Source organism: Diabrotica virgifera, chromosome 1 (genome assembly GCF_917563875.1).
Source record: "Diabrotica virgifera virgifera chromosome 1, PGI_DIABVI_V3a".
NCBI classification, from domain to species: Eukaryota; Metazoa; Arthropoda; class Insecta; order Coleoptera; family Chrysomelidae; genus Diabrotica; species Diabrotica virgifera.
The window spans coordinates 236,441,245-236,461,775 of record NC_065443.1 but is presented as its reverse complement, the minus strand read 5'-3'; the positions used below and the strand labels follow the sequence as shown (position 1 = coordinate 236,461,775).

Genomic DNA, 20,531 nt, shown 5'->3' with positions numbered 1-20,531 from the left:
AAAATGTATGTTTTAAAGCTGTTTTTCACGTATAACTCAAAAACTATTACCTTTTACAAAAAAGTCATTCTTACCAAAATTGATGACAATAAAAAATTGAATACACTATTCACTCAAAGTACTAAACTAATGTTAATTCAAAGTGAGTTATGGGTGATTGAATGTATATTTTTTTCTTTTTTTAACTATTTAGAATGGGAAATAAGCCACAATATTATTAAAAAATGATTTTTATTAACGTTTCGACGCCCAAATCGGGTGCCGTTGTCAAAATACAAAATACTATTAATATAAACAAAAATGTTGTTGCTTAGTAAAAAAATTCTTCTAATAATTTATTTAATTTGACTCATTTATATCGGCAATTCAGATACATATGATACATTTTAAAGTAGAAGACTTTAAAATGATATTGCCAATATTTATGAGTTGGTTTCCTGGGACGACTTTACTGAAAGATAGTTCATTCGATTACATGAAATCAACCCCAACTCAAGAATATCCGTCACAAAAAATCATAGCATGTGATCTGTCTTTAAAAAGACAACCACATGCAACGGTGACATTAAAATTCTCGCGTTAGAGATCTCATAGTAAATCACGAGGGAAAACCAGGAAAAACCTCGTGATACTATCCCGACATCGTAAGTATTTGGTCTTACATTTAATTTACTCTCAAAATTAATACCAAATTCTGACTTTACTATAATTTTGTTTAAATTATAAATAATATCAATAATACATGGGTATATAAGTAATACTAAAATATAAAATATGTACTAACTCGACTATTGACTTACTAATTGTGGTATTTTCTTTCTATTGACTTCCTCTTTCAGTATGGGTATCCACATCCTACTGCATTCCACCGAGGAATTTGCGACACAATTGGTTTCGTTTAGCATAATTAGAGCCGCTTCTTTGAAATTTTCCAGGAAACCAACTCATAAATATTGGCAATATCATTTTAAAGTCTTCTACTTTAAAATGTATCATATGTATCTGAATTGCCGATATAAATGAGTCAAATTAAATAAATTATTAGAAGAATTTTTTTACTAAGCAACAACATTTTTGTTTATATTAATAGTATTTTGTATTTTGACAACGGCACCCGATTTGGGCGTCGAAACGTTAATAAAAATCATTTTTTAATAATATTGTGGCTTATTTCCCATTCTAAATAGTTAAAATTGTAAAAATGCCACAAGAAAATAGCTTCAGAACAATATATTTTTTTCGATGAGTACTCAAATCTATATATTCAAGCTTAAATAACGGGAAAACGAAGCATTTTATAAAATATATCTGCTAAACACTTATCAAAGTACTTCAGAATACCTAATAGACCGGGCAGTATCGTCGCCCCCGCTAGCGAAATTATTCCGATTCGATTTTTTTGCACAAACTTACTCAAAAAAAGGTCCTTATAACATATCCACAGGGTGCCGGGCGGTGCCATGGTCGAAAAATTGTTTAAACAATTTTTTTAAACAAATTCACAACAATAATTTTTTTATTTCGAACAAAATTTTTTTAGGTAAATTGGCTTATTCTGAGCAAAAATTGGGGTCGAGTTATATGCGATTAAAAATGTAATAAATGCGAAAATGGCCATTTTCAAGGCTTAATAACTCAATTAAACATTATTATTATGAAATTCAAAAAGTCACCAAATCAAGGTTCAAATCCCTTCTTCAAGGTCCTAAAGAGATTTTGTCATTCTTTTATTAGAAAGCTGTTATTTTTAATTATTAAGAGGATCAGAACGTATTTTCGGCTGCAATGCTATTCAAATGGGGATTCATTTTTTTCGAATCCTGAGAAAACTAATAAGTATTTTTGAAAAATTTAAACGCAGAATTAAAGATTACGTTATTAGCGAGGGCCGAAAGTCCCTTAGAACTTCTATAATGTTTATTTTAATAAGTTACAGGGGTGAAAAACTAAGAGAAAATTTAGTGTGATTTTTAATTTCAAATATATCATTCAAAATAAACTTTTTATTTATTCTAAGGGACTTTCGGCCCTCGGTAATAATTTAGTCTTTCATTCTGCGTTTAAATTTTTCAAAAATATTTATTGGTTTTTTCAGGATTCGAAAAAAATGAACACAATGCCGTAGTAATATTTTCCAAATCTATCTTTATCTTACAACGCACTCAGCCGAATATAATATTGTCAGCATATATTGTCAGTCAGACACTGACAATCAGTGACAATTTTAAATATTTGACATTGCATCGGGAATATGTTGAGTTATTGATTAAATATTATTGATATATAGTGTATTTGATAAATAATTGATTTAAGACGTGAACTTAATAAAAAGTTATTTATTGTGTATTATTTGTGGAAGATCCAAGCAGAGAATACATCAGGATAATATATATTCTGTGATCCAAGTATTTTGTTGTTAAAGATGTTCAAAATTGTAAGCGTTCCATAACAATATATTATTAAAAAATAACTTTTAATTAACACTTTTCCTCTTTTCTCGATTGAGTATTAGTCTTTGTTGTACAAATAAATTATTACAATCACTGAATACATAGTTAGTGAAAAAATTATCACATTTATTAACTGAATTAATAATTTGCATTATAAAAATAACAGTTATCCAAGAACATTCAAAACCCATCTCTTTAAATTAATGACATTTTCAAGTAGAATGACATTATAGAATGTTTACATATCCATACCAGTGTGAATTTTACTACACGTAATTTGCCGTGTAAAGACAGAAAAAGTAGGGATACACGTAAAATATTTGCGAATTATGTACCCATAGCCTTAACAATTAGCGCTATAGTCCAGGATGTATCGTCGCCTCCGTTAGTGAAATTATTCCGATTCCATTTTTTTTGCAGAAACTTACTCAAAACGAGGTCCTTATAACATATCCACAGGGTGCCGGGCGGTGACGTGGTCGAAAAATTGTTTAAACAATATTTTTTAAACAAATTCACAAAAATAATTTTTTCACTTCGAACAAATTTTTTTAGATAATTTCTGGACATTCTGAGCAAAAAATGTCTCTTCTGGTTTTTTTCTAAAATTGATTGTTGTCGAATTATACGCGATTTATAATTTGAAAAATGCGAAAATGGCCATAGAACTGGACAACAATCCATTTTAGAGAGAAATCACAAGAGACCTTTTTTGCTCAGAATAACCCAAATTATCTAAAAAAAATCGTTCGCAATAAAAAAAATATTTCTGTGAATTTGTTTAAAAAAAATTGTTTAAACAATTTTTCGACCACGGCACCGCCCGGCACCCTGTGGATATGTTATAAGGACCTCGTTTTGAGTAAGTTTCTGCAAAAAAAATGGAATCGGAATAAAATTTCACTAACGGGGGCGACGGATACATCCTGGACTATAGCGCTAATTGTTAATAATTAAAAATAACAGCTTTGTAATAAAATAATCACAAAGATCTCTTCAGGACCTTGAAGAAGAGGTTTGAAACTTGATTTGGTCACTTTTTGAATTTCATAATAATAATGTTTACTCGAGTTATTAAGCCTTGAAAATGGCCATTTTCGCATTTTTCAAATTTTTAATCGCATATGACTCGACAACAATCAATTTTAGAAAAAAATGACAACATACTTTTTTGGTTAGAATAAGCTAATTTATCTAAAAAAAATTTGTTCGAAATGAAAAAATTATTTTTGTGAATTTGTTTAAAAAAAATTGTTTTTTCGAACAATTTTTCGACCACGGCACCGGCCGGCACCCTGTGGATTTGTTATAAGGACCTCTTTTTGAGTAAGTTTGTGCAAAAAAATCGAATCGGAATAATTTCGCTAGCGGGGGCGACGATACTGCCAGGTCTATAACAAATGAGCTGCAGAAGAAGTTAATAGCATCAAAATTAAGCAAGTTATGATGAAACTAAGAGAATCCTTTCGATTTTTATAAGAAAAAGTGAAAAATAAAACATACGCCATTTCCACAAAAATTAAAATTTATAGTAATCCTTACAAAAATTTCTTTGTATTAGCATAAGTAATGCTTTTAACAATTTCCACCGGTTTAGAATGCATATTTTTGAAAAAAAAAAGATATGATTTAAAAAAATCAGAATTTTTAAAATTATCGTCATTTTCATTTTCTTTTGATAATAACTATAAAAATACTCAATATACGTAAAAAATGGTAAATAACTATTTTTGAAAAAAAAAAGATATAATTTAAAAAAATCAGAATTTTTAAAATTATCGTCATTTTCATTTTCTTTTGATAATAACTATAAAAATACTCGATATACGTAAAAAATGGTAAATAACCAAATTTTAGTTTTTTCTATATCAAATAACTAGATGAATTGGGTTAAAATGTCTTAAAATTTACATCTATACAGGACACCCTGTATAGATGTAAAATATTTAAATGGCTTTTAAAAAATAACGGTTGAAGATAAAAAAAGTGAAAATTTAGGATTGTATGTATCTTTTGCTTCTACATCATACAAAATTAAGAAAAAACGGTTTGTCGAAAAATTAAAAAAATGTATCAGGGGGGCAAGCCCCCTTATGACGTACGGGCATGAAAACAGAGCTATGCCTATTCTCAGTCCGGTAGAATACACGTGTAAAATTTCATCAAAAACTGTTCAGTCGTTCTCGAGTTATAAATGGTGTAACTAACATAAGTCAACTTTCTTTTAATATATAGATTTACTTTTTTTACCATTTCTGTAGGGTGAGAAATAACCGAGATAGAAAGGTTTAAAGCTTAAATTTTGCTGCGAGAACCATGTAACGTGGCCATTTAATTTTTGATTTTTAAAAAAGTAAGGGGTTTAAAAGATCAAATTCAACGCGTTTTAGTAGCCTTTCGAATTACCTTTGAAACCGTTTTTAGGTGAACCTGATATCTTAAAAATTAACGGAGTATATAAAAAAACGGTAACATTTTTTGGAAAATTTTTTAAAAGATAAAGTTTGAAAAATTGTTGGAGCATAAATTGTAATGCTATTAACTTGTTCGGTATATCATTTTTGATAGATATTTCTAAGTACTTTCACAAATGTTTAATAAGTTTATATTATAAAATGCATCATTTTCCCGTAATTTAAGTTTGAATAGATTTGGGTACTGGCAAAAAAAAATATGCATTCAATTACCTATAACTGACTTTTAGTTACTATTAAAGAGTTTTTTTAGTAAGTAGTTTATTTAATTTTTTATTAGCTTCAATTTTGGTAATAATAACTTTTTTGTAAAAACTTACAGTTTTTGAGTTATCTATGAAAAATCGGTTAAAAACATGCATTTTTCTTACGAAAACTTAAAATTTTTGATCTTTAATAACTCAAAAAGTTTTGATTTATTTTAATAACTTTATATAACAAATTTTGCTTAGAATTTGTCCCCCAATCTAATTATAGGGTTATTTTTAATAAAATAATTTTCACCCCGAGAAGGGGTGGCATCCTCCCCCAGGGTAAAAGCGCAAGTTGGCACCATGTCACCTTTGTTTCTTGAGATATCCTCTAACCACTCACCAATTTTCATGCAAATCGATGGAGGTTGAACGAAATTGGAGGTAATAGCTCATATCCACCTTCAGTGACTCCACTATATACATAATCAAAACATTTACCTAGATATGTTTTCAATAATTGATGGATTCGACCGTTACTTGATGGAAGTTCATTTTATCTCACAATAAAACACTGAAAACTTTTGTTTTCTATACTTCCACAAAATTTATTATGTACAACTATGTGACTACAGCTTACACTCTGCCGAAACAGCTGTAGTCACATAGTTGTAAATAATAATAATTTTTCTATGGATGCTATGCAATGTGCAACTTCTCTCACTACTTACATGCATTCAAAACGAACAATTTCTCAGGCAGTGAGAAAAGTCGGCCATTGCAGTGAGAAATATTTTTTCTCACGGGTTCACCGCCGGTTTACATACATAGGATCGCCATTTCCATGGTAACATGCACAATACAAACACAATTATTTTTGTCAAATAAAATGTGTTCAAACTTGTCAAAACTTATCAAAAATTACCTTTTAAGACTACTCAACTGTGAATTATAATTTTAAATAAATAAAGTATATAAATGTTAAGAATATTAAATACCTATGTGTATATATGTATTTTATTTCAATTAAGGCATATAATATACCTAAAAGCACCTAAATTATTTAATTTTGAAATTTGAACTCTTGACAAAAACGCATCCATAGAAAAAGTACAGTGTACAACACGAGAGAAAATGACATATTTCTCTCTCGCTTGATTTGCGGCACTCGCCTCGTGCCTGGGCTCGTGCCAACAAACTTCTGCGCTCGTGAGAAATATGTCTTTTTTCTCTCTTGTTGTACAATATACTATTGTAGAAGTATAGAAAACAAAAGTTTTCAGTGTTTTATTGTGAGATATGTTTTCTCATGCAAATTTAATATCATATGGATATCAATCACTTATAGGTTTGAGTTTCTCGAAAACCAGAAAAATAGCTACCTGGATAGTTCTGGCAATAGTTTTGAAAAAGCGATCGCTATATACGAACTGGAGGACACAAACGAGGCAGACGAAAGATGGTTACAGTATTATATTTTAGGAAAAATTGCCGAAAAGAAGCAGAAGGAACCGGCAGAATATCTACAGTATTACTTAACGGTAAGAAATTAGTGTAAGATTTTGAGTTTTATATAATAAATTAAATTAAAATATTACTTTAAGTTCTCATATTAATCATCATCGAAGTATGTAGTGCATCTAGTAGTGCTAGTACAAAAATGTTTTGGACAAAATCATTAAAACAAATTCTTGTTTGAACTATATTAAAATTAAATTAAAAATAAAAAAAGAAAAATGAACCTTTAGTTGTCATTTTCTTCGCTTTTATTCCTAAGCGCAGACTGGTTTTCTAATTAAATTTATTCATATATTTTTATCTTGGATCATATTAGTACTTCCCTGACTCACTTAGTACCCTGAGTAGGTCAAGGCGAAGGTGACTTAATCAAGATGATAAAAAAGAGAAAACTTGAATATTTCGGGCATATAATGAGAGGTAGCAGATACAGGATGCTGCTGTTAATACTCAACGGAAAGATCGACAGAAAAAAAGGAATTGGTAGGAAGAAATATTCATTGCTCCGAAACCTTCGTCAATGGACTGGCTTATCAGCAGATCAACTATTACTCTATCAATTATTAACTGCGCAAGATTCATAACGTTATCGGCAAATTGTCATGGAAGCTACCCACGGTTATGTATTCTTCTACTTCTGCAAAATTTAAATCGGCGAATCCCTTAGCTCAGCCAACCTTTCATCGATACTTATTAGTTAATTCATATCACTGACATATTCCTCCAGCAGGCTCTGACTGTCATTGGTTGCAGTGAAAACAACGCTACTCTGATGTAGTAACCGCATCAACACTGCCCTAATAGTCGGCAGCATTGATTGAGGTCAATAGCAATGTCTGAATTGGTAGTTATTCAAGTCATTTAAAATATGTTTTTGACCCCCTCTGCGACTCAGTGGTAGGAGCGCCTACCTTTGGATCGAAAGGCCCGAATGGTCGTGAGTTCGAATCTCACCAGGGTCAGAAATTTTTCGTTTATTATAAATTAATAAATAAAAATAGTTTCTATCCTTGTCGAATCGGTACTCACCGGTAGTTCAGAGAAATAAGGAAAAAAATATCCTCTTGGTGACACAACCCCCTCCAGGCCAAAACCAAATTTTTTGAGTAGTATGGATATCTATAGTAATAACCTATATGTTTCCTGCAGCCGATTTTGATGATATACATAGTTATAAACAAATGAAGATCAGAAAACGGTAAATTTTCGCTTTTTTCGTCTATAACCAAAAAGTTAAGTATTTTAAACAAATTTGAGAGTGAGAATATCATAAACCGTATAAAAAAACTTCAATATGGCGTTCGCTGAATATGTCTATCCTTATTGGTTGCTTAGAAAATTGCAAAATAAATCAGAAATTTTGAGTTTTTATATATATTCATAACTTATGTAAAAATTAACTTAGAACGTTCTTATTACACGGAATGCTGAGACTTCTGGTGCTTAAACCATACCCTAAATTTCAAAGCAATTGGTCAAATAGTTTAAAAGGTATTTAATTTGTTTATCCCAAATTAATTTTTTTTGCAACGCTATAAGTCAGAAAATGATGCGGTTACAGTAATACTTTGGATAGTTTATGAAAGCAGAAGATTTATACTATTAATTTAATTAAAAAAAAAATGACAAAAAATAATTCTAAATACGGCAAAATTATTTTGAAAAAAACATGTGAATTAAAAAAAGGGGGGCTAACTTCGTTCCTAATTGTCCTAGGACAATTGTTTTTCTTTCTAAATGTGTATAAAAATTCAGTCTTTCCAAATATGAAAAAAATAATTTTTCTACGGGTAACGGTTAAAAAGTTATTCTAATTGTTTATAAGTAAGCAAAAAATCGACGTGTTTTTGCAAAATAATTTTACACTGTTTAAAATTACTTTTTATTTTTTTTTTATTAAGTCAATAGTATAAATGTTCTTCTTCCATAAACTGTCAGAAGTTTTACTGTAACCTCATAATTTTCTGACTTATAGTGTGGAAAAAAAAAATGAATTTGGGATAAACAAATTAAATAACTTTTAAACTATTTGACCAATTGCTTTGACATTTAAAATATAATTTAAGCACCAGAAGTCTCAGCAATTCGTTTAATAAGAAGGTTCTAAGTTAATTTTTATATAAGTTATGAATATTTATAAAAACTCAAAATTTATGATCTATTTTGCAATTTTCTAAGCAACCAATAAGGATAGAAATATTCAGCGAACGCCATATTGAAATTTTTTAGACGATTTATGAGTTTCTTACTCTCAAATTTGTTTAAAATGCTTAACTTTTTGGTTATAGACGAAAAAAGCGAAAATTTACCGTTTCTTGATCTTCATTTGTTTATGAATATGTATAACATCAAAATCGGCTGCAGGAAACATAAAGGTTATTAATATAGATGTCCATACTACTCAAAAAATTAGGTTTCGGCCTGGAGGGGGATGTGTCACGAGAAAAATCTTATTTCTCTGGACTACGGAGGGACCGCAGACGTTCGGATACAATAATTAGCGTCTCTTTGCAAAGACAAAAGACAGTTACTCAACACACACACTACACATTACTCCCCTGAGTTAGTAATAAGTTATAGTCTAAAAAATCATTATGAAATTGACTGGCCAGTTGGTTGTAAAAACCAGTGCCAATAAAATACAAAACACACACAAAATATGTGTTTATTTATTTAAAATATGAATGATACAGGACTGATATATTTATTATTTTGATTTTAGGCTACTACTTTATTAGACGAAAACAACGCAGAATATCCAGAAAAAATAAATTACAGCAACCCTCAACATTTGTCTGTCGAAGCTCTGGAACTCCACTACAGAATTCACGCGTCAGTTTTGAAATATCTAGAACTTCACGAAGGAAAAGACATACCTAACACTTTGGGAGCTTTTTTCAAAAAGTGTATGGGCATGTCCAAATTTTTACAGAAACCACCACCTCCTCCACCCCCTCCACCTCCACCAGCTCCACCACTTCCCCCCGAACAAACAGCAGAGCCGCCCAAACTAGAAACAGTTGTGCCAAACGTAGCCGAAGAAGTTTGTAAAACTCCCACTACTCCTAATACCAGCTTTCAAGAACAGTTCTTGAATTCTTTAAATAAACTGAGTTCACCGACCACTGATAGTAAAGATGATAAAACTAAACAAAATAGTGATGTGCAAAAGAATGAAGATAAAGAATCTGGGGTAGTTGTAGAAAAACCAATCGTTAACGGAAAGACTGAAACTGAAGCTGCTATCGAAAAGACTGAAAGTATACCTGTTGCAGAAAGTACTGAAACCAAAGTCGAACCGGACATTGTTAAATCTAAAACTGATACGGAAATTATCGAAACAAAAACAATTGAAAATAAAACGGATGTGGAAAATAAAGCAACTGCAATTATTGCAGAAAGTAACGATAATGAAAATGATCTGAATAATGCTGAAGATAAAACTACAACAGAAACTAAAATTCCTGCAGAAAAAACTGACAGCAATACTACAATGGAGATTAATACTGAAGATGACGTTGTAATGATAATTTACGATTCTGAAGATGAAAATAAAGTCAATCTATCATCTAAAAAAATGGAAGTAGATGAGGAACAACCTGAAACTTCAAATATTAATGACATTAAAGAAGGAGAAGAAAAAATGGCTTTAACAAATAGCAAAGATCTAGATGCTACTAAAGAGGATGATGGTATTAAAGATAAAATGGAAGTAGATGAAGAAGTAGAACGTAAAGAAGATAAAGATACAGATCTGAAGATGGAAACAGAAGATATGAGTAAGGCAAAAGAACCGAGTGAAGCAGATGAAAACAAGGTGAATGTAGCGGAAAGTCCAGTATCAGGTATTTATGTAGTTAATTTGTATTTGATTGTTTTATCTCCAATTTAATGTAAGTCTTTTCATCAAAAAACAACAGTTTTCTCTAAAGCAGTTAAATAATTACTGTTGTTATTCAAAAGGACCCGGTCGATAAAGAGCGTCATGGCTTAGAAACCTGAGAGAATGGTTTAACAGATCCTCTGCATCCCTTTTCCGGGCTGCCGTCAACAAAATTGCTGTAGCCAATTTGATAGCCAACGCTCGATAATCGAGCATTTGTGGAGTTGATCATTGTTCCAAAATATGCATATTGGTCTACTCGTTCGACATTGGTTCCGTTTATGAAGTGATTCTCGTTATTTCTTTGAGTTTTCAATATTCTCATAAATTTTGTCGTTTTGATGTTTATTGTTAGATCGTATTCTAGGCTATACACCGCTATTTTGTTCATCGCCTCATCAAATCTGTTCATCTGAAGATCTTAAATATTTTCAGCTGATGACACTGTCATCCGCATATCTAATGGGAACTACATTTTTTCCAGCTGTTTCACCTTCATTTTAGGAACTCTTCCGAGTAGGCATTAAAAGGAATTGGCGACAATACGCATCCCTGTCTCACCTCACGTCTAATTTCAATTTCCTCTGACAGCTGTGCGTTAACACGTACTTTTGCTCGCTGCTTATTCTGAAGTTATTGTCTATCTTCTTTGATTTCAGAGCATATAATAATTCATTAATTCGTCGTCTCTTGTGATTATATATTGTAAAATCCGGAGATACGGGATGCAGCCAGAAAGCAGTTTATCAACGAAAAGTCTTGGATTTAAAATATTGTTTATTATATTTTATTTCAATTATTCTAATTGTTTAAAAAGTAGTAAACTTTGTATCTGGGCCTTTTCGTTATTTTCCTCGTAATACGAGAGATGTCGCTAAATTGCGTCTCAGAGGTGGGTTCATTGCATTGCGATGGTTTGCCTTAAATTGGCAGAATTGTTTGTATTTCCTTCAGAGTTGAGACTTCTGAGCTTCACTGATGAGGCATAAGGATGCTGAAATAGCTATATGGAGATGGTGGTCCAACTCTGAATCAAATACATATAAACAAAACCTGCCTTGATCTTCTTTTTTATCTAATTCATTAATTGTTCATGTCGTACTTTATCGAATGCTTTATTATAGTCAATAAAAGATGCATATATTATAGCAGTCCCACGAATGGGCGCTATTTGTATAACACTATTAACACGTTGCCGGGACAAAAATATATGTAACGACGAAATTCACGCTGTAGGAATAATGCAAGATAAAATTTAACAAGATGCTGATATGTCATATAAGGGGATGTAAACGTGTTACACAATTTGAAGAACATGTCCTCGGTTGCTCAGTAACGGAAGAGATATGGAGTAGTTCTTAACGGGATGTTATTAATATTCTCTTATTAGCTTAGAAATAAAAAAATTAGAAAAATCAAATAAGAATATCAAATAAAAAGAAATAAAATATTGGGCGCCACTGATTTCCTTGTGGGAACCATAAATATACAAAAATGGAAACGTAAAAGAAAAGATAGCTAAATCAAAAATTAAACAAAAACCTAGTCAATACAAAATATACACTCACCGGCACAAAATTCCGCCACCCAAAATTTTTTATTAAGCTTGACAATCTATAACTTTATTATTTGTACTCCGATTTTCAATATTTTTTGCATCAGTTTGTAGGTACATGTATTGATGTCGTTTGTTATTATTCCGGTAACAAAATTTTTTTGCTTAGATGGCATTATACGGGGGTGAATGGAAGCGTTGTATTTTCTACTAATTTTAAAAAATTCTGTGGAAAAATTGAATAGCTGATTTTGCTTCATACTTCTTTTTTTTATTATCCTGGAGGTATCACTTAGCTTTTGTTTTTTGAATTATCCGAATATCTCTTTTCTTGTAAAAGCTGTAAATAAAAACACTGCTTTGAAGGTTTATTTAATTAAAAATATCAAACGCAATAAAATTAACAAAACAAAACAAAATTAACAACAAAACAATTCAATAGCGGGTATGTCCACCGCTTGCAACAACGACTGCTCGCAATATGTTTGGCATCTAATAAAGGTGTGTTATCCTGGCCTGGGGAATAGCCCGATATTCCTCTACCATGGCCATAGCTGTACCAAATTTTCTGGAGGCTTAGGATGACTGCGAATAGCTTTTTTTTAAATAAAATAAAAATTTTATTTTTAATTCAGTTGCAATGCGAAGGCAAAACAATCCTACTTTTTAATTAGAATACGGAGCGCAGTCCAGTCCCTTGAATCGCGATTTTCGGCTCTTATTGGAGCCTTCATCGGAAGGAACGTAGGCTTGTTCTCCATACGCCTTGTTCGCCTACGTTCCTTCCGATGAAGGCTCCAATAAGAGCCGAAAATCGTGATTCAAGGGACTGGACTGCGCTCCGTATTCTAATTGAAAAGTAGGATTGTTTTGCCTTCGCATTGCAACTGAATTAAAAATAAAATTTTTATTTTATTTTTATATTGGTCTTTACTCCTTCGAGTAACTAGGTCCATTTTCTGTTGGAATTTACCAGCTGAACAGACGGGGTCGTGAATTGTAAGTTTTTTGAATTCCCTCTTGTCTTCTTCGCTTCAGCATCCATTTGGCTTGCAAATTTTAGAAGCCTTGGAGGTGTTACCAAGGAAATGGACCAATAAGTTTTCGATTTAAAAATCTTTTAGTAATATTTTAATATTTTCTAAATATTATTAATAATGCATTAGGATCGAAAACTTCATCTTTTAGCTTTCTTTTTTTAGTTCATCCCATAAATGCTCATTAGGATTGAGATTTGGGCTGCATGCGGGTCATTCTAATATTATCAATCCAACCTCTATTTTATGAGTCAATCAGTGTTTTTATTTACAAAAAATGGTACAGCTCTTACAAGAAAAGAGATATTCGGGTAATTCAAAAAATAAAATTTTTGTGATGCCTCCGGGATAATATGACAGGACTATGAAACAAAATCAACTCTTCCATTTTTCCACAGAATTTTTTAAAGTTAGGAGAAAATTCAACGCTTCCATTCACCCCTGTATAATGCCATGTTAGGAAAATTTTCTTGTTATCGGGATAATACCAAACGATACCATTATATGTACCTACAAACTGGTGTAAGAATCTTGAAAATCGGAGAACAAATAATAAAGTTATAAATTGTCAAACTTAATCACAAATTTTGGGTGGCGGAATTTTGTGCCGGTGAGTGTATAAAATACTTATGGCGTGACTTACCTTATCTATGTCTTTACTCAGCTAAATCTTTGTTGTACTTACGAAACAAGGAAAAGGGAAAAGACAATAAATAATATTTTGCAATGAATCAAACATTTTTTATTGAAACAAAATAGAATAAAATTAAAAAGATCTGTGATCTCGATTTTACATAAAGAGATCATGTTTACCAAAAAGAAAATGAAAAGTTTACAAAAAAAAATACCTTGTACTAGTCCTGTATCTTCTCTTGGTTGGTTTTAAGTCCAAGGCACAGTTCACTTACAGTCCAATAACTTCACCTTACACAAACTTAAAATGGAAATTCAACCTTTCAGGTACTGCAACCCTGCAGACCTCCGGAGCTAACTCAAACTTGACTTCTTTACAGCTTTAACGTAACTACTTGACGGCTCAAACATAACTAAATTTTTCGATCTCTCAAACTCAATCCTCAGAAACCAAACGGCCCTTCCAAAATCATTCGATTTCCCCATCGATAATCCTTAACAACCAATTACAGACTTAAGGCACTCACTTAATCAAAATCTCAACCAATAGGAGAATGCAAAATACGCTCTGGGTTAAACCTTCTGGCGTAAACCAAAAACAGCTCATCCAATCAATCGAGAGAATAGATAAAACGGATTTTAGTAGTTCGTGCAACCTTTTTCCCATCATAGCGCTGACTCAGGAAAAAAGACACTTGTTGTTGATCAAACTTTGGAGCTCTTATCTCTACAACACTACAACGGTATGCGCTACGTAAACAAACCAGCTCCAAAACATCATATTTCGGTCGCTAGAAACCACTTATTAGAAGAATTTACGACTGTAATTCCTTTGATAAAAAAACCGACAATCCATTTCACGACAGAATAACGGCTAATAAAACATGACACTTCTAAAACCTGGGTTCTCCGGAATGAGAAACTTAAAAAATATTCATGTGAATCGAGAACGAATTACGTAATACTTACCACAGATTTATGAGAACCCGACAATATCTCTGAAACACAAGATCGATCTAATACTGTGAGAAACGAAAAAGAATCACAGATGACCTAATCCTACGCAATACACAGTACAATTCCTGAATCGGATTTAGTATACAGGGTGGAGTAAAAATAATAATGACTTTCGGACCGTTACAATATATCTTGATTGACGTCCAGGCACCTTTGTATTAGTATAGTGAAAAAAGAGCTTCATGTGTTCCTATGCCTTTGCTAAACCAAATATTCGGCTATGGATGACTTTCAGTAGCTACTCTAGCACATGAAACATCAAGCTCATGGTGCGGTAATCGCCGCATTCTCTTGTGTTTTTCTTTTTGGGGAAGCAAATAAAGATCGACGTTAACCATTCTTTGGGTAATACGTCTGAGCTATAAATTTGGTTCAACAGTATCACTAGAACATCAATGTGTGCTCATCTATAATTTTTATTAGTTCGATAGGAAGCAGTCAGGTCCTGGGCTTTTCCTGTTCTTCATTGTTGCGTGTTTGCGTGTACTATTATTCTCTTGTAATATCTGGGCCTATTTCTTCTGAAGTAAGTTCTATGTTTTCCAGGTCTCCTCTTTCATCATCGAACAGTTCGCCTATGTATTCTGCCCAGCGTTGTACTTTCTCATCGGCCTGTGTTATAGTAATCCCTTGTATATCCAGAAGTACACCAGTGAGATTTTATTTTCTTAGTCCAGCCAATTCTACTTGTCTAAAAATTTATCACTCAGAAGTAAAAAACTAATTTTTGTAACAGAAGAAAGAAACTTTTTCATACTTTCTTTTCGTTTCTCCGTGATTAATTCGTATTAACATGATATTTAACATATATATTAAAAACTGTAAATATAGATTGTAGCAATAAAATTTACCCTGTATTTAAGTAATTTTGTTAAAACAAAGCAGGCATGTTTGTTAAAACAAAACAAACATGTTTGTTTTGTTGTTATTTTTTTTAAACCCTGTAGATTTAAGTAATTATTGTATATTATAATTGAAAAAAGAAAAGAACAAGAAAAAAAGAGAAAAGAAAAAGCAAAAAAAAGAGAAAAAAGCAAAAAAAAAAGAAAAAAACTAAGATGTAAACCTCCGAGATGTTGAATCGGGCTTATGTCTTAGCGTAGTAAAAAAAAACAATAAAAAATAATAAAAAAAAAATTAAAGATATGAAAAAAATACAAAAAAAATAAATATGTACAAAAAAATATTTACAACCAAAACAGTGTATTATTTAGATAATAATTGTAATATGTTAGTTTGTTATGTATTTAGAGTTAGAAGTACAGAAACAAATTCCTCTGATTGAAAAAACAAATTTGTTTGTTTTTAAAATAACAAAATGTCTGGCTAATTAGCTCGGCCAAGGCCATCAAATTCACACAAAAAAAATGATATTTATTGTTTTCTAAATAGACTTATCTCTAAGTATCTAAGAACTACACACCCATTATATCTTTTTTTATTTTAGAAGGGTCCAAATTTGGTGCGGTAAAAGATGTACAGCAGATGCTGGATGAAATGATGAGGGAGACCATGAAGGAAACTGAAGAATGTGGAAACGAAGTTGATTCTGATATGAGCGGAACAGAAAAAATAGAGGAAGTTGTTGTAAAAGATGATCAAGAAAGTATGGAACCGAAAGTTGAAACGAAGGTAGAAATAGTTGAAAACAAGGAAGAACCAAGTGAGAAAAAAGGTAATTCTGAAGCGAAGCCTAAAAGGGAAAAACGTAGTGATACGGAGACGGATAATGATAAAAAAGTAAGTAATATATGTTCTTCCTCTTCTTCTTCTTTCTAGCATGATCAATCATGCTAGTAGGCTACTGCCTGTTCATTGCCTTCAAGTCTTCCCCGGAGGTCCAGCATTCTCGCCATCGTTTTGGTGGTCTACCCTGTGGTCTTTTACCTACAGGGTTATTCGTTTTTGCGCTTTTAACGAGTCTGCTGTCCACCATTCCCTTTATGTTTGTTCCAATATCTTCGTCTCTGCCTGACCCACCTTCCTATGTCCTGCATTCCACAGTTTTGTCTGATGTCTTCACTTCTTATTCTGTCACGTAGAGTTTTGCCTTGTATACTTCTTAGTGTTCTCATTTCAACTGTTCTCATCATTTGTAACGTTCTATTTGTGTCTGGTCTTGTTTCTGTCGCATATGTTATAATAGGTCTTATTGTTGTTTTATATAGTTTGGCTTTCAGTATTTAGATATTTGTTCTTCCATACGATTTCTTTCAGGCATTCCGAGATTCTAGCTGCTTTCACTATTCTCATTGTTCTCTGACCTCTTTTGAGAGATTTCTATAGCTTCTTATTTCCGCTGCAAGATATTTGAAGTGATTTACCTGTTCCACAGTTTTGGAGTCAATTTCTAATTTGCATCTTATCGGTTCTTTGGAAATTACTAGGCACTTAGTCTTCTCAGTGTTGCATATTTAGTTCTTTTGCTTTAGTATTAAATGCATGCAGTAGCCTTTGGAGATTGTCTTCACAATCGGCGATAAGGATAGCATCAGCGAAGCAAACGACTCTGAAGAATGTATTACCCGTCTTACATCCAGCTGTTCTGGGAAGGTTTTCTATTATTGTGTCCATTATTAAATTAAATATGAAAGGGCTCAGTGGATCGCCTTGACGAATTCCTGTGTTTATAACTATGTCTTCTGTTGTCAAATGTCATTTTCTTGTAGTATGTTATATAGTCTAGTACATAATATGTTGTATACTAAAAATATATGGGTGTCGTCGGTTATTGTAACTTCTGCTTGTCTTAGTATATTGTTTCCGAGAATAATTTCAACGTCTAGTGCTCCTTTTGGAATAACATGAAACAAAATATTAAAATCCTCTCTTTGAATTTCCACCATTTTGTTAAATGAACCTAAAGTTTTAACTCTCGTACCTCCTAATCCACTTAAATCTAATACGTTTTGTGAAAGAATCACGTCATCAAAATATTTTTCAAAAATATCCTCTCGTACTGAACTGATATCACTTCCTGTATCCAATAATACACGTAGTGATAATTTTCCAACCTTCAATGTTACCGAGTTTTTATACCCCAAGTTTTGTCCCTGGCATTGCATCTAGAAGAGATATGGCCGAACTGATGGCATTTAAAACATTTCACTCCCTTGGCTCTGTCAGGACAATCTTTCGATCTGTGTCCCTGACTTCCATAATTGAAACATTTTTCTTCCTTTTTATTCCTACTTTGAGGCGCTCTTCTTTCATCTCGTCTTACTTCCTCGTTCGTCCACGTCTTTTTATGCGCCTCGGTTTTAACTGATTTTTGCGTCGTCTGTTTTTTAATTAATTCGTACAGTTTAATCTTCTCTTTAAAATCACCGAAATTTTTTGCCCCGTATAGCAGGGTCGTCCATAATTCCCTCAATTATATATTGCATTATGACTTCATTCTCGATGTTTCCTCTGCTACCGATTTCTCTCATTTTTAGTACATACTCCTGTACGCTTTCACCTTGTTTCTTTTTTCTATTCATAAGCATTTTGTGTATTTCGGCACTACCTATTTTGTTCTCAAACTCTGTTGTCAGTCTCTTCTTCAGGAGCTTCCAGCTATTAACTCCTTTCTCTGACTGTATATACAGTTTAGCTATTCCTTTTAGAGATTGTTTAGCAAAAATTAGCATTTTCAAATCATTCCATCCCATCAGATTGGAAATTTCTTCAAAGTCAGCGATCCATTTTCTTATGGGATAATCGTCTTTTCCGTCGAAAGTTCTTATACTGTCTTCTACGTCTCTAAAAGTTAAGGCAAATGAATCATTCAGTCTACCTCTCGTCATTTTGTTTGATTTTGATCTATTCTTCGTATATAAATCCGTCATCCTTTTATCTTCCATATCGTCATCATAATTATTATCGTCGTCGGTAACGTCTTTACCTTCTTCCTCGTGATAAGCGTCTTTATCACTATTAGCGTCGTTATCCTCCTTATCGCCATCGTCTTCGGTAACGTCTTTACCGTTTTCCTTGTGATAAACATCTTTATCACCGTCATCGTCGCTAGTGTCTTCGTCTTCATCGTCATTCTCGTCTTCAAAATTGAAGTCGTTCAAAAACGAACAAATACGTTCAATTACGTCGTCCTCTGAACCAGCGTAGTTCAGATCCAAAACGTTACAAACTGCTACTAAGTCCGGCATACTTAGTGTATATTTTACGGCGTCTATTTTTGTAGAATATTCCTCGGATTCTTTATCCCACGCAAAATTTGTAAAATTCCGCAAGTTCTTTCTAGTTTGTCGCGGCAATCCTTTATCGCCGTATGCAACAACATGCAACGCCTTAACAGCACTTAATGCCGAATTTCTAAAGTTTAAACTAATTTTTGGAAAATCGTTAAGAGTATTTTTAGATTGCATTTTAAAAAAAGTATATGATAAAAAAAATAAAAAGTTAGATTATCTTTTAACTAAGAAGTTAGATTTATTTTTTCCCGTATGCAAATTGTATTAATGTAAACTGTAGAATTGCAGTCGCTTTTACTTCAAAATTATCAATATTTACCACAAATAGTAACAACGTTACTTTATTAAAATAAATAAACAGTTTATAGTTTTTACCAACTATTACAACAATACGACACAAAACAAAAAAAGGTAATCATTAAATAATTTATAATAGTTCGTTCTCAACATCACTGTTCCTCGAAAAAATTCACAGTTCACAGTTCCTCGAAAAAATAATCTTTGGTCAGATTTCTACGTTCCAGACACCAGAACAAAGTGTCTTGACTACTTTTTTAAATTAATGGAACAAACACACCTGATTTCTCCTTGGTAATAGCCCAAACAGCCGTCGTATTTGCCTAAACAGAGTCGTCTACACTGTACTAGCCTGCTACTCCACCAACACAAAATTCACCAACAGTTTCCAAAGTCCGAAAGTCACCAACAGTTTCCAAAAATTACGTCACGTCACTTGAGCCGATTTCTTAAATTACACGTCCCTTTACATTATTTCGCGAACTTTACGACGAAATTGTCTTTCTTAGATCCGCGATTAACCCCCAATAATTGTAGGATTCGTTAAAGACAATCGTAATAAAAGTCCGTATAAGTCGTAACAGTTTTAATTAATACAATAGACAATTAAATTATATGTACTATTAAGTTGACGAAATGTAAAAGTGTTTGTGTAATTGCGACCAAAATTTTACGTGTTCTTACCAAAAGAAATCTATTTGGAAATAATTGCGTCTAATGAATATTATAATCGGCTTGTCATAATACCCGTCTTAACGCGTTTCTTTAAGTTGCGTCTTTTTCGATTATCCCAAATAACACGTCCGTCGAGGTCCTGATGTTAAAATTGACTAACTGCCTTGATTCCCACATTAACCAAAACCGTCTCCTTTCTTCCCCTCTTCATGCTTAAATCCGAAACTATTAAAATTCTACTGCAATAAATTTCACTCCCTATTAGTAATAAAAATTAGTTCACAGAGTGGCGACTGTTATTCTTACTTATGTCTTAAAGATTCCAAGTTAAAAGTAGTTCGCAACGGCTGCGGCTACCGTATAGTCGGAGAGATAGAAGCGGATTTTGTGCGTGATAAGTAATATGGAAAAACTATACGGGGATATGTTGAATTAGTTGTGTACTTGACTTTCACCAACGGCCGGAATCTAGAGTTGGGGCCGAGGGTAGTTATAAGGGGTCAAAGTCGCGGATTTTATTAAAATTTGGGGATAAGTAGGTCATGACGTAACTAAGTAAAATCTCTAGGGGCGGAACGCTGCGTGGCCGACAAAGGGGTGGGGGTAGG

General features: G+C 32.4%; 1 protein-coding gene across 5 annotated transcripts in view; it reads left to right on the top strand.

Moving 5' to 3' along the window:
• The window catches only part of LOC114326725 (calcineurin-binding protein cabin-1), a 262,120-nt gene that overhangs the window by 145,579 nt on the left and 96,010 nt on the right, over positions 1 to 20,531 (top strand). For all 5 annotated transcript variants that reach the window (XM_050648086.1, XM_050648079.1, XM_050648068.1 and 2 more), the window contains exons 11-13: positions 6,464 to 6,656; positions 9,356 to 10,478; positions 16,206 to 16,498. In XM_050648086.1, coding sequence (XP_050504043.1) covers positions 6,464 to 6,656; positions 9,356 to 10,478; positions 16,206 to 16,498 — 1,609 coding nt within the window. The remainder of the gene's footprint in view (positions 1 to 6,463; positions 6,657 to 9,355; positions 10,479 to 16,205; positions 16,499 to 20,531) is intronic.